This window comes from Crassostrea angulata, chromosome 1 (genome assembly GCF_025612915.1).
Source record: "Crassostrea angulata isolate pt1a10 chromosome 1, ASM2561291v2, whole genome shotgun sequence".
NCBI classification, from domain to species: domain Eukaryota; kingdom Metazoa; phylum Mollusca; class Bivalvia; order Ostreida; family Ostreidae; genus Magallana; species Magallana angulata.
The window spans coordinates 9,209,123-9,226,924 of NC_069111.1; the positions used below are offsets into that span (position 1 = coordinate 9,209,123).

Consider the following 17,802-nt stretch of genomic DNA (forward strand, 5'->3'; position numbering starts at 1 on the left):
TCAAGTAAGTGCTTTAAAATGAAATATTCATGTATAATTATGTGAAATCAAATTATGTCAAAAATATAATAAATTCAAAAAGATTATCATATTCTTGCAAACATCTTAGTTCTAATAAAAAGTATTAATATGGACAGTACATTTTAGAAATGTATGGAAAAATTAAAGTCTCGTTTCTCAAGTAAAGTAGCGTACGTTTAAATAGGTCGTCATGGTGCTCACGTCCCTTCTGAACTTTCACACACAAAAGGAAGTTCCACTGAATTGTTTTTCACATAGTAGGAGTAATCTCGTTCTGGTATCCACTGCCACTCTCCGTTTCTGTATGTCAATATCAAACCCACTGATCGGTTGCCTGTTCTAGCTTTAAGGTCACGTGACCAGTTCGTATAAGTCACATGTGTATGGTCATAATTTATCCACGATTTATCTCGTGTGTAGTATATACTCCCTATCCGTGCGTTTAAAGATCCATTTGGAAAATCGTTTTCTAGAATAGAAAAATATGATATATTTTGATTATTTTATTTTACGTTAAAGAATACAAGACTGATATTTTAATTTGGTGCCTCACCAGGATTGATTTTCTCAATATCAAGCCATTTTCCGTATGACGTCCCATACCAGACCAACAGTTCATTGTTAGGATGGACGTCTTTAATTGTGTAATAGAATTTCTTGGACCCACAGTTGAATGTGTCTGTATTTTCCTCGAATGCATTTCTGGCACAATTAACATATCGCAACCAGTTACTTATGTTCTCATTTTTACCGTCTATGAACAGCTTACGTGGACCAGAATCTATCTTAAAATAACAACAAAATAAAATATGTGAAAGATGAAATTATTGCTCCATTAACAAGAAACTTGCGATTCATTGCTTCAAAATACTACACCTCTTACTTGCCAGCAATAAGTAAAGTCTGTTGGGCTTTCGACAAATTCTCCCTCATATTCAGCAAGAATAGTATGTTTGGGTACGAATGCGTCAGTCCACACGCCCATGTTAGCTCGCGGGATGAGTGACCGCCGGATGGAGAATCCTGGGGGAGTCGTCAGTTGCGCCCTGTTGGGGAGACTCGGGGAGATCTGAGGGTGGGATGCATGGTGTTAATGATGCTATGAACATCAGAGACAGAAATCCGGTGTCATGGTAATGCGTGAACAGTCTTACCTCGTTCTTTCTTAAAACATTTAATGTGCTCTGTTCCAGCGTACCCTCGAAATAATGCTTACAATCTGAAAACAGAGCATGGGAATGATTTATCATATATCAAATATTACTATTTTTAACACACCTATTTAAAACAATTTTAGTTTTCACACGAAACAGTGAAAAAGATCTATGCAAAACTCACACTCTCTTTCAATTTTTGTCTTCTCTCGCATGAGATATTCTTCCTGTAAAATATACATGTACTGTGGCGTAAAGAAAAGTTAAATAAAATTTTCCGGTAGTTTTATGTCCAACGGTTAATCATTGTATATTTTACCTCGTGTTTAAGATGGCTAAAATCTGTGTTGTCAAATATCGTGTCTTTATTTCCTAAAAAAAAGATATTGGGTCAAGGCTTTATATCAAAATGCGTAAATATTTGATAAAAAAAAAAAAAAACGACAATCAAATTGAATTGTATGTATCTATATTCATTTGTAATGCATAACAAAGTCTACAGTCTTGACGGATTTTTCTGGACAATATTGAATTAGTACATCAGTCAATATCTTGTTGATGCAAAAATTACTTTAGATTCATTGACTAATTACTGTATAACTCTATGGTTTTGTTATAAGAATACGTTCAATGACTTACTATGAAGGTACCCAGCAATGAAGCTCTCTTCCTCCTTCGAGTTAATCACTGCAAGATAACCTCCCTCTTGATGACACACATATGACGCGTCGTCACGTGACCTTTTCTCCGCATGGAAGCTGTAACAATGATTGGTCCATTTCAGAGAGTGATGGCCGCCACATTCAGCTGTATGAATCGAACTCACTGCTTGCAATAAAGATTCGAACACCCGATTAGTTGACATTTAAAATATCAGCGTCTTAAATTCATTTCATTCTCATAAGTTAATATATTTTCAAAACGACACTGACCCAATGAACCTATGATAAGAAATGAAAGAATCCTTTTCTCGTTAAGCTTTGCCATGGCTGGAGCCTTACTTCTTTTTGGGTAGTTCTATAGAATGTAAACATGTAAAAAAAAGTACTTGACAAATCTTAGAATTACTTAATTAAAGAAATAAAAAGCATTAGAGATCTATTTCTCCTTACCAATTTAAATACGTTTCCACCTGTACAGAGCGACAGGGTTATATATGTATATGTCCTTACTAGAGATTTATTTTTTCTGAGAAAGATTAAGAATGTAAATTTTCGATCTATTTTTATTTTCAACATTTTAACAAATTCTTATTTTTTCCATAAATCATTAATTTAGTCCATGATTCATGCGCTGATTCGACAAAACGATTGATGATTCCTGCTTTCACTTGAAAAAAAAATAACGCACAAGGTCGCATAAACCTTGCAAAACCTTGCAATTTTTCAATTATATGATGTGTTTGTCGTTAACGCCCCTCCGTGTTTGACAGGAGTGTGGGATCATACCATACCACACACGAAAACATCAAAGCGACAACATGCGGTTGAATAAACATGTTTATTTCTTTGAAGAATATTCATTGAGTAGAATTGTACCAATCAAAGACAGCTGATGGATACAACGTTCTTTCCTTGTTTTCAATTGTTTTTTTTTCTTATAAAGTGTTTCTTTACAAGATTGTTGAAGTTATGAGCAATAATGGTTAATGAATACCATATACATGTATAAATTAATCCAGCACCCAGTAATACAAATATTGACAGCGTTTTTGTCACCATCCCTCCCACCACTTATATTTTCGGCGCTTTAATCTTGCGATTTTTGTTTTTGTTTCATTTCTCTGTTCACTGTTTTTCCTGTTGTTTTTCAAAACAGTCTTTTGGGAAGTTGTTGTTTTTTTTAAAGCTTTTTTTTTTGGTTTTTGTTTTGTTTTTTTTAAAGAGGGATTGTTACTTTTGCTTTTGATTTCACATTCCAAATGTTTAAACTATTCAATCAATTATCTATCTGTACATAATTAGGGAAGTTTGATTTGATATTTTTAATTATGATTAAAATCTATAATTAACTTCGGTATCTTTATTTGATTTGCATTTTCTAGAATTAAGGTAAAATAACAGAATAAATAGAAACGCAATGCACATACTTTATGAGTTTTGTGTGTTGTACAGAACATTTTGTGTAATGTATAGTACATTCATTTAGTACATTCTAATATAGATAGTGGCCTTTAATTAGAAATGGAAGTTCTAGGTCGGCAATGAACACATAAGCAGACTTATCAAGGGCTCTTTTACGTCATGAAGATAGAATACTGACATTATGTACAATACTATAACTCCTACCACTCTTCGAAGATACGAACGTCCACCCTCAGACAGCAAACTACATGATTTCTTCACAGTGAATTTAATTCTACACCACGTTCTTTCAATAAAGTTTATATCATATCTTTATCAATATAATTAAAAAAAATTAAAACACTTCAATTTTATAAAGGATTTTTTTTACTGAATTCTTTTTTATGTATTTACTCCATTAATTGATTGTTTTTGACCTAGTATATATTGTATAGAAGTAATTCATAAAATTAAAACAAGAGTAAAACTTACTGTTGATCAAAGCATTAGCCCATAAAGTAGTCATCTAACACTATACAGCAGAAAAAGTTGACATAAGAAAGGTTATTGAAGATGGATCGATCGTTCATACTTCTATACCGTCGTGACTCAGTCATGTAAACCGCTTAAATTCTACAGCTATAAATACACAGTAAAATTGATTGAATGTTCATTATTAAATTTTAGCGGTTATTTTTTGACGCTTTGTATAGTTAAGCTATTAATACTTCTTGTTACCAGAATAAGTACGATTAAGCTTGCAGACGACACATGATTGCCCCAGTTGTCATTTGTCGTGTCACTCTCGATCCCTGAACTTCCGGTGGGTCACATCAACGTCCAATATTCCAGCACCACCGGGCACGAAACCTTTAATCTTTGTTATAATTTTAGATCTTAGAGAAATTCACTATATCTATGGTGTTTGTGATGCGTTTCTTCGGTTTTGTTGTTTCGTTGTATTTTTTTGTTTTGTTTTTTTGTATAACTGTGTCTTTTACTATTCTAGTAATTAACAATTTTTAATTGTCACTAAGTCCATAGTCATGACTTTGGACTCACTGACAATGAAAAATTGTTAATAAGTAAAAGACAATCGTATAGCAAGACACAAGCCACTGTGCATCACACTGCTGCCTCAGTAGGAGTTTCCGGGGACACGAGGTGCGTTTATCCAAATATCATACCTGCGATATCGACGCGTGTGCGATATATTTCTAAAATCATGGTTCCAGAAGTTGAGTAAATTAATCAGAAAAGTAAGTCTCAATGCTAAAGTGATTAACGAATGATAAGATATCTGTTCAACAATGCCTTCTTTCTTTTACTTCTAAAAGGTGATACAGATTATCTGCAAAACTTCAAAATATTGTGTCGGCTCATATTAACTGCCATTAGTTGCAATCTGTGTGTCTTATGAATTATTTACCTCTATTCATTGTTCCTATCTTAACTTATTAACAAATTTGCTGTTTTGGGTTATAGATTTATTGATGAAAATATTTTAAAGAACTGTGTAGGCTAACTTCGAAAGCTGTATGACAGATGATGATACATCCCCCATCCCACACTAACGCACTGCTTGATCTCTAACCGCTTCCTGGGCTGCGTTCAAGATCGTAGCTGCTACGTTCGGCTACGCTGTTGAGCGGTAAGTTTACCTAGCCTAACCTAGTAGATATTAGTATAGCCTATATATTTTATGCTAAGCAGAAAATTCGAGATGGCCACATGTATAACCACGTAGCAATAAACATAAAATCTCTTTGCTTAGTGATGTTTTGTTCATCCTATAAGTTATAATGAATTTTAACATGTACATTTCAAACTTTGTCGATGTAATCAGTCTTTAGTTGAAAATTTCTAACTTAATTCAAAATCTGAGACCTAGCGGTCCGTTCAATAGACCTAGATATCTACGACCTAATGGCTAGGCTAGCTGCTACGATCATGAGCGCAGCCCTGGACACCTCGGCGTAGTGTACGTCATGGTAACTATGACAACAAATGAAAAACAATCATCTATATATGATTTATTTTCTCTTATAGGTAAACATAATTACACCAACTTTATGAATTAATGACAATAATAGATTTCAACTTGTAATTTAAGGCATTACCAAATATTTCTCTCAATAAAGCAAAGGACTTGTTGTAAATACAGTGTCATTATAATTACGCAGGTAAACATTCACCGTTTTAATAAGTAACAAGAATTTGCTGACTTTTACACGTGAAGTCTTGAAATTAGGCTACATATCTGCTTATTTTTTTTTTTTTACATAAATCCTCGAAATACATACTGTCTGAAATCTAAAAGTATACAAGTCTTATTATAATTGTATAAACTTATGTTTCTATTAAGTATGTCAGATTCACATTTCATATTCAAGCAGTTGTACATTATCACTTATTTCCAACTTTTTTTCCATGGACAAATTACAAAAATGAGACATGGGTATATACAAAATTGTGTCATTCAAAAACTAAGCACACGGAACACGTTGAATAAACATGTTTAATTTCACTTGCAGGTTCTTTGATTACATAATATATGATTCTAACAACAATGCCAAAACTCAATATTACACAGAGTGCATAAGAAATGACATCAGAATACGCCCAATTTACAAAACACACGCAGAGCATGGATATTGAAATGATATAGTGAATGAGAAACAATGACTAGAGAAAACGTCTACTAGAGATGCCATAAAATGTGATAGTACATCATGGAGAGGGGAGGGTACCTGGAACTACCTGCCCTCAAACCCATCACCCCCAGGCAGAAATCTTCCACCTAGAGTTCACCCAATACAATAGAACCACAATTGTTACCATCAAATTCAGATTTTGTGACATTTAACAACTGATACATTAAAACAGATCGATCTTGTTTCAATAATTCAAAACAAGTTCTCTGAATTTCTTTTAATTGCGATGTGAAAAATATGGCTTATGGGGGAATACCCAACTTTCTGCTGAGTAAGAAAGCTATTGTGTCACTGTGATGAAACAAAACTGATTCATACGTAAATTATGCCTTTTAACCTTGCACTCAAAATGCATTTTGATGATCTTGATATTCATTCTTGAACTGACTATTTGTCAACTACATGTAGAAAGAAGGGATTTCAATGTTGTTTGCATCTTTTACCAGGATGACAACCTGCAACCATAATCAAGGTCAAATGTTGAAATTGCTAACGACTGACTTCAAAGGCAACAAATTCTAGGCTATTATAGTAGGATTAAAAGCTGTCAATGTGACAGCATACTGCGTTTTCTTTTCTGTGAACAATGTCCATAGTCCAATTGTCAACCCTGAATTAAAAACATTACCTATCCAGTGAAATGGGGTACTCAATATGCAAAAAATTACTAAGTTCGAAAGTTGATATCTTTTCAATAAATTATCAAAAATCAAAAATCCAAGTAATATGCTCATGACTCAGTTCAACAGCTTGTATTTAAAAAAATTTATCAAAAATCAAATCCAAGTAATATGCACCTCTCTGGTATATATGTACAATTGATCTGAAAAACAACAGCTTCCTATATTAAAAACTATGGGAGGATAGGGGTACCCTTTATGCAATATTATGCGAAAATTATGGCTAAGTTAAACAGCTTGTATTTTTTTCCAAAATTATCAAAAATCAAAATCCAAAAAGTATTCACATCTCTGATATATGAACAATTAATCTGCAAAACAGCAACTTCCTATTTCAAAAACTGTAGGAGGAGTTATCCGTAAAATAAGGGTACCCTTTTGGAAGCTGCCCGCCCATCAACCATTTCCACCATTTCAATAACTGAATTTTTCCTTTGCAAAACCCGGTTAAAACTTTTCAAATGCATGTCTGGCAGCGATACCCTCTAACAGTAACAAGAATTAACAAGACTTAGGCTCTTGTCCAAAATCTGATTCTGCAGTTTGGGTGAAACATATTTCATATAAAGAACTGTTCAAGAACTGTTAAAATCTTTCACTTCCGGAAATCAATTTAATTTTTAAAAATATATCAAACATTGCTATTTGCGTCTCTTACTTAATGGTTCATTAACCATTTTATTGGGAAAAATGATATAAAATACTATTGCCCTAAAAATATTAAGTACATTGTAAACAATTAATACAGGGTTTTTTTCCACAAGGTATTGCATCACAGTATTTGATGGATTTCCAAACAACATATCATTTTCAGAACTTTATACCAAACAGTTTCAAATTCATTATGAATTACACTGTAGACTTTGAACACATGAGATGACGTACATGTAATAGTATGATATATGGCATATTCTGGTTATATAGTTTTCAGAAATGATCTAAATCTAACACAGAAAGCGGATATGTAGACCATTAACAGCACACATAATATACATGCAATCACTTCTGAATTATACAATAAAGTACATGTATGAAGTACTGAGAGTTTAATGGCCGACTCGCACAATAAAAATCATTGAAACAGTCCTTAAATTCCAGTAATATTCACACCATAAAAATTGTGAGCTTTACATAAGCTGTATTTCATCATATTTGGAACTCCCTTATAAAAAGATGAGACATGAACCATGAGCAGCAATCAAGATTTAGAGTCGAATGACAAATTCAATATTAAAAATTCTAAACAGTAACTAAGGTGTCCTAAAACAAGTGTTGTATTTCTCACAGACGCCCATCCACACTTGTTGACCACACACACAAGAGATTCAAGGCAACTACAATGTTGTCTGTCAAGCTATATGTGTGTAATTTTGAAGAAACAAAGATCATTTATTGAATAATGATAAAAATACATTGGTTACAGATTATTTTATTGTCTTTCGATGTAAAAACTATGAGTATTGGTTTTCTTTTTTAAACTTTTAAGGCATATCAGAGATCCGTCATGTTCACAAAAATTTGCATATTCAACGAAAAATTGCATTTTCAAAATATTTTTATATTATGAGACTGAAAAAACCCCCACTTGATTAGCAGCTTTACAATGAAGTTAAAAAAAAACTTGAGAAAAAAGTTGCTCCTGAATACATGCCCATGTTTACTGAGATTGACTATTTCCTTAAGAATTGATGACATACCGAATGCCTACAAACGTCAAGAACAGAGAAATGGACGGAACATTTCCATACCTTCATTGCAAACAAAGCACTACACTCCCACTTAATCAAAACTTTGTTTTTTTCCTGACACAGAATATCAATATACACATGTTATTTAAATGCAATATATATGTTAATTCATGTATCAGATTTGATAAGCATGAAAAAGATCTTACCATTACCGTTAATTGATATCATAGATAATTTATTTAGGATCTCAACTTAACAAACAGTGTACTTCCAAAAACAGAGATTATGAACTTCCAAAAACAGAGATTATCTCTGCCACAATTTTCAAAGATTTTGTATGAAGTTCATACACACAACACATGAAAAAAATCTTTGTAATAAATATTCACCATTAAGGTAATAAAGATATGATATATATGTAATATGACACGAACTCCACAATCGGAGACATAAACTCTGATCACATTTTCAAAATGATACATCTTTTAAACATTTCACTTGTACTCTTGAACAAAATAAGACCAATAGCACTGAAAAATACATACATGTACACTGTACATATTATATTCTCTCTCTCTCTCTCTCTCTCTCTCTCTCTCTCTCTCTCTCTCTCTCTCTCTCTCTCTCTCACACACGTACAATACCATATCTTGCTTCCACTAATGAGATAAAGAGCATTACATCTCTTTGGCATTCCTTGTTTTTGATAAATTCATAATGCATTTAATTTTGCCGAGTACCTCTCAAGTCAAGACAAAATATAAGCATTATGGTAAAAGTTAGGTAGAATTCTGTGAGATATCTAAGCCCAGCAATGCTTACGTAAATCAACTTCTTCTCTGACTATGGAATCTTAAAATTTGAGGGAGGGACAGTCTTTGGCTTGTCTGTACACGCCCACCCCCTCAACACATGGATATGGTGACATTGATGCCAAGGTTACCATGGTCAGCGAACAACTGGGCAATGTTTGTGTCAAACACTAGACAATCACTGGCAACAATGGCAGATTGGACTCCGTCGTGGATACTTCGCGGAGTGGCCTCCCAAGACAGCCGCCGACGATGGCCGTTCAGCTCCAGTCTGAAATGTAAAACCATTCTCAGTGATTCAACCTTTTTTTCCAATACAAATCACATAAATGACTAATTAAGATCAACCCCCCTTCCTGAAACTTTCAGTTTTATGTAAAGAGAATTTGACAATCAAAAGAGTTTCTATTTACATTCTTGTATCAGTTATTTCATTAAAGTTTAAAATCTCAGCAGATTGTAAAAATAAGTTGTGCAAAATGACCATCGTGATATTGCTTTCTCTAGCCTGCTCTATCATAGCAATAATAGAAACTTCTACTATTAAATAAGAAGGTGAACACTTGAATCTAAAAGAGTTTTTACTGGTTAGTTCTTTTTTTCTGTTTTGACTGGTTTATTAATAAGGAAAGACTTACATTTTAAGGTGAAAGGTTATTTATTTCTTGCTAAGACTATCTGTACCTGTAAGCAAAGTTCTCGGCCTGTTTGCGTGTACCAATCAGCTGTACTATGGCATAAAACATTTGTTGTCCCTCCAACTTTTCCTGTTTTTCCAGGACTAACATAAAATTGTGACCAAAACAAGACTGCATCATAACCCAGTCTACTGCCCCTGGTAGATTTATGTCAGTAGCCAGGAACACAATGTCTTCACCTGAAAGCAAAACAGTCTGTCCATTGCAGGTCTGAACTACACACTGTGAAATCATCTAGATTCTTGTGGGCCAAATTTCATAGACTGTCATGTATTAAAGGTTTGTTTGGAATGTAAATTTATGGATTTTCTTTGACATATATATTGAAAAAAAGACAGGGTTGATAATTTGTGAGTAAAGGGTATCCATTGAAATTGAACCTCCACCAATATTAATGCTTCTACTTTATGTTATTGGACATTTTAATCAAACAGTTTTGATGAGAAAGAGAGAGACAGGGAACAAGAGAGACAGAGAAAGAGAGAGAGATCTTTATTACCCTGGAGGGTGGTGATGCTCTTGTGTTGCTGCATGAGATGACCCATGACCTGCTCCAGTGACCCCTGCCATTTACAGGAAGCTCCGGGACAGGGACAACAATACGGTCTATAAAAAATACATCAAAAATTAAAACAAACCACTTTGGTACAAGAAGATACCTAATTGTTGAAAATCATTTGAAAAAAATCATCATTCATTCAATTTACAGGGCATTGTCAAGGAAATCACTAATGGAAAGTTCTTAAGTAACTTTTCTACATCTCTTCTCAAAACTGAAGAAAAAATTTTATGCAGTTTACAAATAATCATTTCTACTTTTCACAACTATTCTAAAACAATAACTGTTAAATAAACTCTTTTATCGCTTTGTGATTGTACATACAGGTACATACATCAATAAAACAGAAGTTTGATAAACACAATAATTAACAAGTGCCAGTATTTTCTTTCTTTATACGCAAAGAGCTGAAAGATTTTATCTCAGTCTATCAAAGATACTGAGCAGAGATAATATGGTTTACATCGAGTTGTGAAAAACTTCCTCGTACGTATCTGCCCTACATGTTCATTCCAGATTCTACAGAAACAGAATCACCGTTGTGTGACATAAATATAGTTTTTGTCTATACTCAGCTAATATTTTCAACATGACAAGATAAGGAAGACTTGTAATTAGTGATGATGGTATCAGATATACTTGACCTATATTCACAGGTCTCCTCATGCTCCTGTTTGTCTGTGTGTAGGAGAGTGACCGGACAACCACTGGAGGAATATTTACAGGGAAACATCACCGTTGTGGCGACTTTCTCCATGGCAAGATTCCTTATATTACCTACAGGAAAACGAAGCATGCATTGGTACATGTACTAACATTTAAAATAAAAATAAAACATTGTTTAATTCTTCAATGTAAAATGAATGACGTATCAGCAATTCATAGTTTACAAATCAGATACTTTTTAAAAAATATAACAGCTACATAGATTGAAAATATCGAATGAAATTTCTTTGCTTAGGTTATGACCAAATTATATGATGGTATGTCATATTTTTAGAATTTTCAGTGACAATGAGAAAATATTAGCCCTCTTGTTTTTCTCAGGGTTTATCTTACCTAGTGGCCCACGACACGTGGGACATATGTTCAGTTTCTGTTTACACGGCTGACAGACAATATGGCCACTCTGACACTGGGTGATGGGAGGGAGAGCATAGTCAAAGCAGACCGGGCACTCAAAGAGGGAGGCCAGGTCTGAGTTACTGCTCCCCGCAGCAGCTGTGGACAGAAACAACCAAACAATCAAAGTACCGTCACACACCGAAGTATGTCATGGATCACAATTATTACATTACCATACCTGTAAACTTATCAATATATACATGTACATACAAAACATTTGAAAATATTAAAGAAAAAAGTGAATAAACACTTTAATGCTTTCATTAATCTTCAGATGTTTCAAACACTATTGTGAAAACTTGAATAGACAATTTTTTGTTAGTCATCCTTTAGAGAGCTTAAATTGATGTACCAGGTATTGACAATCTGAAAATGACTGGAAATATAAAATACTTCATGTATATGTATTATCTTTCCTACAATTGGTCTCAAATTTCAAGAATTTTTTTAAATATGCATCTATAAAGAATGATGTAAAATATCTCTATTTCAGCTTTCACAATACAGAAATTCTTGAAACATCTACATTTCAAATATCATGTAAACCCTTCATAGTCACTTGCACCTTTTTGGATCCTAGACTGTGGTACCCGGTACTTACTAAGCTTAAGAGAAAGAGTGCAACTTAAGATGGTGGAAAATCCAATAGATCTAAATACAAATGTATCAACATCTACCAGTGCTGTTATTAATATTCATATCATCTTATATGTGGCAGATTATATACATAGATCCTAACCAAATATTGATCAAATTTTAAAGCTGTTCATGTTTAAAATATGCTAACGTCAAATATAATAATGAGCAAGATATTCCAATAATAACTCATGTCCACTTATTATCTTTCAATGTTTATGTACCAGAAAGGCCTAACAAGATAAAAAGTGCAGATTATTTGCCATATTTCAATACTGAGTTCAACATAATTAAAAATTCTATATACGGTAAACTAATTTATAATGAAATACGCCATGTAATATTCTGACTGCTGTTTATTTTAAATGAACTCTAGATATCAGGAACATCACATTATTCAGAAACAATCCAACAATCGAAACTAATGTACCATACACCACCAATTCTAGTGCTTGATATTTACACGTAAGAAATGTGATGGTTTTTCAACCATAAGAAAAGTTTTCATATATATTGTGCTAATGAAGTCACAATTACTGCATAAAATCAAATTCTGTAAAATTCTGTGTTTTCTTGTGTCTTCCAAAATACCAAGCTGCACTTCAAGTAACTAAAATACCTGAAGTGTATATGGCTATATATTTTATTTACTGAATGTATTTGGACCTATCCTGCTCTTCCTTTATCTTTTTGTACATGTATATTTATCTGTACGTGAATTCTCTAGCTACCGGTACCTCGTGGCATAATATGTTGTGAGAAAAACAAATGATACCCCAAAAAATTAAAACGACTGTGCTAGTTTACTCATCAGCTCAAACAGGATTAAAAATTGTATTTAATGAACCCATTATTTTGGTCATTATTCACAGGTGCATGTATTACAGTAATCTGTACATACTGTGGAATCATTTGAAATGTCATGAAATACCAATTTTTTCATATGCTTTTGTGATATGTAAGTTCATGGACTCCTAATCTCTATAATGTATACAGAATTTATCATATTATTTAATTGTTGAGGATGTAAATACATGGAGTGAACTACAGAATCAATGAACATTCGCCATCACAAATTCTAATGACTCGACTGTATTTATTAACTCTAACTTTGTATCTCTTTCATTTCAAAGACATAAGGTACACATTGTACAATAAAATCTTTGGTTCACTTACCAATCATTTCAGTACTCACATCGGGTATATTGTTACACATATTCAAAGTTCTCTTGACGATGTGTCAGGTAGAATAGTGTAGAAATAAACAGGTGATAATAAATATACTGCTGTCCTTTCACATGTAATTAGCTAGTTATCACATACGATACATTAAAAAAAAATCAATCAAATCTGCTAGCACTGTGTACATCCTGTCTATAATATCTGACTGCAAAGTATTCTGAAGCTATTCAAATCCATGCTTGTCTCTTTTGGCATATCTTACAAAATCTTAGAGATGCAAGGGCACTTGAAGGGGTGGATCTGGTTTAGTATATTCAGATAAGTTTGTGCTCTCTCTCTCCTCTCTCCTCTCTCTCTCTCTCTCTCTCTCTCTCTCTCTCTCTCTCTCTCTCTCACACACATTATGTAAAAACCTAATTTAATGTGGAATCAAAATTTTTATTTTTCGGAAAATGTTTGTTTTTTTGTTTATCATGAACATCATTTATCCTTTCCTATCATGTATCAACCCTATTGTATCGTGCGTCACCGTGAATATCCTATCATTTATCTTGTAAAAATATAACATTTTTGGTACTGTACCTGTATGTCAGTCTTGAGATTTACTTTTAATTGACCATATTGTAACCCACTTTTTCAGTCTTAAATTCCAGTCACTAGCATTTATGTCAATTTATGAAATTCCATCTGATCTTCACCACTTCCCACAAACCCTTGGCATACCGTGCTATCAAAAGTTGTGATTTTTTTTTCATCATGATCTTATTTTAAATCAGCCAAATAATGAAAGATGCCATACCTGGTGCAGTAATATCAGCCTGTATAGACATTGATATTGACAAGTTGGACAAACGTTTTAATGCCTAGTGTATTCAATTACTAGGAATAATGTGAAATATTACAGATAAATTGAATTCATTCGAAGAGTGTAAGACTGAGGTAAGTAAATCCTCAATGTACAAGTGCATGTCTCTGTTGATACACAATCAGGTGTACTTATTACTGCAGCATTGAATGATACATGTATGCATCATGAAGGCTCAGATAGACTACATAAATAAGGGATTTGAGCTATTTGTGTTAAAGACACTATTGAATAAACAGTACCAAAACAATGTCCATTAAATCAGATATGTTTTGCATTTTTTGATTGGTTGAAGGGTTTCAGCAAACCCAATCAAAAATCATGAAAAAAATCCCTACTTTTGATAGCACAATATGCCAAGGGTTCGTGAGGAGCGGTGTGTACGTATCAGAAAGCCTGGACTAGGGAAGAGGATATCTGACAGCATATCATTAGTATAGTTGTAAAGTTTACATCAAACTTTGAATTCTGTTGTTAATTACATATAAATCCTTAATTAGCTGTTTACCTGTCAAATAGCAACTCTCAATCTACATGTGAGTTCATCATACTTCACTTTACAAAATAGTAAAAGCATTTAAGGAACAAGTACTTGAAAATATGAAAACACACTGATCATGACACTTTATGTTTTCTTTACAATAACGTTCATTTTCATTAAAATAGTATGATTAGGAATGTATCTTAGACATAAACATATATTTGCATATACATTGTTCTTTCCCATTGTAAGTCCATATGGAGGAACTACAATTATTTTTCTATAATCGCAATTGCTCTGTCTGTATACTATGACGTCCTAAAGGTGTGACATTATATACTTTTCCATGATGTTATAAACTTAAACCACTATACGATACGTCATGTGTTTTCTCCAACTCCATAAAATTGATGTATTTAATTAAAACATGTCTTATAATAACATTTAATTTTTATATGGAATTACTGTTATAACATATCACTGATTCTGTTAACAAATCTATGTGAATTAAAAAGATACATTACAGTCTGAATGTTAATTTTTGATACAATAGCTAAATGCTTAGGTCTAGGCTAATACAGGGTATTTGCGAGTGGTAAAATGCAAATATAAGTAATAAACAACGATTATTTAGTGAACATGGCATTATGAATAGCAACTGCTCTGCTGGCATATTTTCCATGATGCGCGCTAGGAATATGCCAACAGAGCAATTGCTATTCATAACACCATGTTCACTAAATAACATTGTTTATTTCTTAAATATCCTAATTTTACATACCTGACATTTTTTGATACAGTGAGACAAAGGTTGGTTTTACAATTCACATGTTAGTTTTTGGCTTTTAGGAAAAACTCTTAAAATATGTGCTAGTTTGTGAGTTAATTTCTAAGAACGCACACGGTGTTTGAATATTAGCAAGTAGAGTTTGTCACCAATACCAACACATAAACTGCAAAGGATTGTGTATAAACATATGATTGTGTACTATTGAGGGACGTGCATACAAAATGAACATACACACACTTACTAGAAACATACTACTCACCTAAGACTGATTGTGTAGTGGTTACATTAGAGGATCCCCCATTGTGAATTTGTCGGGGCTGTTTACCCGAGGAAGACGGCTGACGACTGAGGCTCATTATAGCTGTTGTCCAATCAAGGACACGCTAGGAGCTGGAAATAAGAAGGAGAACACTTAACATTGACAAAGTATGATAAACTTTGTAAGATGTCATCGGGTCAGGCTGAATTGCATGTAGTTCAGACACACCAAAATAATCATAGCAATTAAAGAGAGAACTTCAGAGTATATCCGTGATTTTTTTAAAAATCCATTGTTACATATGGATATATATTCATCATGAAAGCTATTTTAACCATCATAACGAAGTTACTCTAACGTTCACCATCCATTCCTCAATTTTGAATATCCTATTTTTGAATACATAGATCATTTTGTCTTTTCGTTCCATGGTTTTTGTTATATGCCTTGAGGATCTAGCCATAAAATAATTTCTTAATAATGTAAATAGGACACATTCGTCATACATGGGATACAGTGCCAGGAATAATGGCGGATACGAACAATAACATTGACATTATAACAGACGTCGTAGAGCAATGTTTATCTTCTGGAACTTTAAAGGATGTTTATTATATGTCATGGAATTATTTTTTAATGAAATCAAAAGTTTCTCTACACTACAAAGCATTCTAACCTGCGCCAAAGACAGATTGTTGTAGTAGCACTCTTGCCCGTCACCTCTCGATCGGTGTATAACGTCATCAAATATGCAGACTATGTTACTTCCGGCTTTGCATGAGGGATAATTTCAAAAAGTAAAGATTCCTTTTTTATGCGATCAATTCATTCTTCTCTAAAACTGTACAATGATAACTTTTGGAAAAGGGTATTTAAAAAAAACTTTTTCAGTTTTCCACACTGTTGATAAATGATGAGCAAACATTAGGATAGTAGCAAAAGTTTTTACATGTTTTTTAACAGAACCCCAATTCCTTATCTTGAATTATTGGACTTCGATCCCGATGTTCTGCTGGAATTATTGTGAGTCACAATGATGCTATGTGCGGTAAACACAGACAATGTGCGCAGAAATAAAATGCATTGATAGTATTAAATTTATAAGTTTTATATTCGTAATATCTCTTATAACACATTTTTGTCCCTGGTTATACTAAATTCCTAAAATGTGTCGACTTTTCAACATACATGTATACGTACATGTATTTATAAAGGAGAATTCTTATAAGCAGTTATTAAAAATCATTAAATACAAATTTTCTTTAAATTAAAATGGAAATAATTATCTAGTGCTGTCGATCTGGCGAACAAGTTATTATAGGTACCTGATATGTTCACATTATACGTACAATTTATGATGGGAAGTTCAAATACTGCACGTGATTTCAAATTAGTATTTAGTAATAGAGTGTAATGATCTGTCCATTGTCTGATACTAAGACATATTTCTATAATCTGGTCAAAGTTAGCTATATAGAACATGTATATGTCAAATCGCATATTTGTCACCAATATATTAACAAGGTTATACTTACTATTGTGACACCCTTTCTATCGCCCCCCTTTCCCACCCCTACCCCCGGGGGACACAGAAACTTTCCGTATAAGTTTGCTGAATTTTAAGGTTTTTAGGAGAAAAAAAAGAAAGAAATAGTTGTATTTTTATCTAGATTTCTTATAGAATATAGTAACAAACTCCTTCCTGTTGACAACTATATTACGCCTCTTTTAACAAATTAGATTAATTAATAGATCGACTGGGATAGCTCCTTATCAAAGCCAGCCCAAGATTGTATTCATTTCTTCTTTTTTTTTTCTTATTTAAATCTTTGATGAAATCACACCGTGTCCTTATTTGGCTGTTTTGACAGTAGGGCGTTTAAAATTGATATTGTGAATTTGTCATGCTGTAAATTTTGAATAAAATTTTGAACACACAGCTGCCATCCCGTAAACTCAAATTTTACAAAATGACAAATTATTAAGGCCTTCAACGTAATACAAATCCCAATTCAAGACGATGGGGTTCATATAGAGCAACTTTAAATTACTACACAATATATGTTCACGACAGG

General features: G+C 33.1%; 2 protein-coding genes across 2 annotated transcripts; both read right to left on the minus strand.

Moving 5' to 3' along the window:
- Positions 1-63: 63 nt before the first annotated feature.
- Positions 64-3,842, minus strand: LOC128178310 (histone-lysine N-methyltransferase set-17-like). The gene is made up of 9 exons (XM_052845422.1): positions 3,731-3,842; positions 2,108-2,192; positions 1,815-2,000; positions 1,495-1,547; positions 1,360-1,402; positions 1,176-1,240; positions 905-1,090; positions 575-806; positions 64-490 (listed from the first exon to the last, which is right to left on the minus strand). The coding sequence occupies exons 2-9, from the start codon at positions 2,160-2,162 to the stop codon at positions 219-221; spliced, it is 1,092 nt and encodes a 363-aa protein (XP_052701382.1). The 5' UTR covers positions 2,163-2,192; positions 3,731-3,842; the 3' UTR covers positions 64-218.
- Positions 3,843-5,256: 1,414 nt separating this feature from the next.
- LOC128178318 (E3 ubiquitin-protein ligase Siah1-like) lies at positions 5,257-16,502 on the minus strand. The gene is made up of 7 exons (XM_052845433.1): positions 16,404-16,502; positions 15,728-15,858; positions 11,449-11,610; positions 11,034-11,166; positions 10,330-10,436; positions 9,817-10,009; positions 5,257-9,403 (listed from the first exon to the last, which is right to left on the minus strand). The coding sequence occupies exons 2-7, from the start codon at positions 15,822-15,824 to the stop codon at positions 9,226-9,228; spliced, it is 870 nt and encodes a 289-aa protein (XP_052701393.1). The 5' UTR covers positions 15,825-15,858; positions 16,404-16,502; the 3' UTR covers positions 5,257-9,225.
- Positions 16,503-17,802: the final 1,300 nt, after the last annotated feature.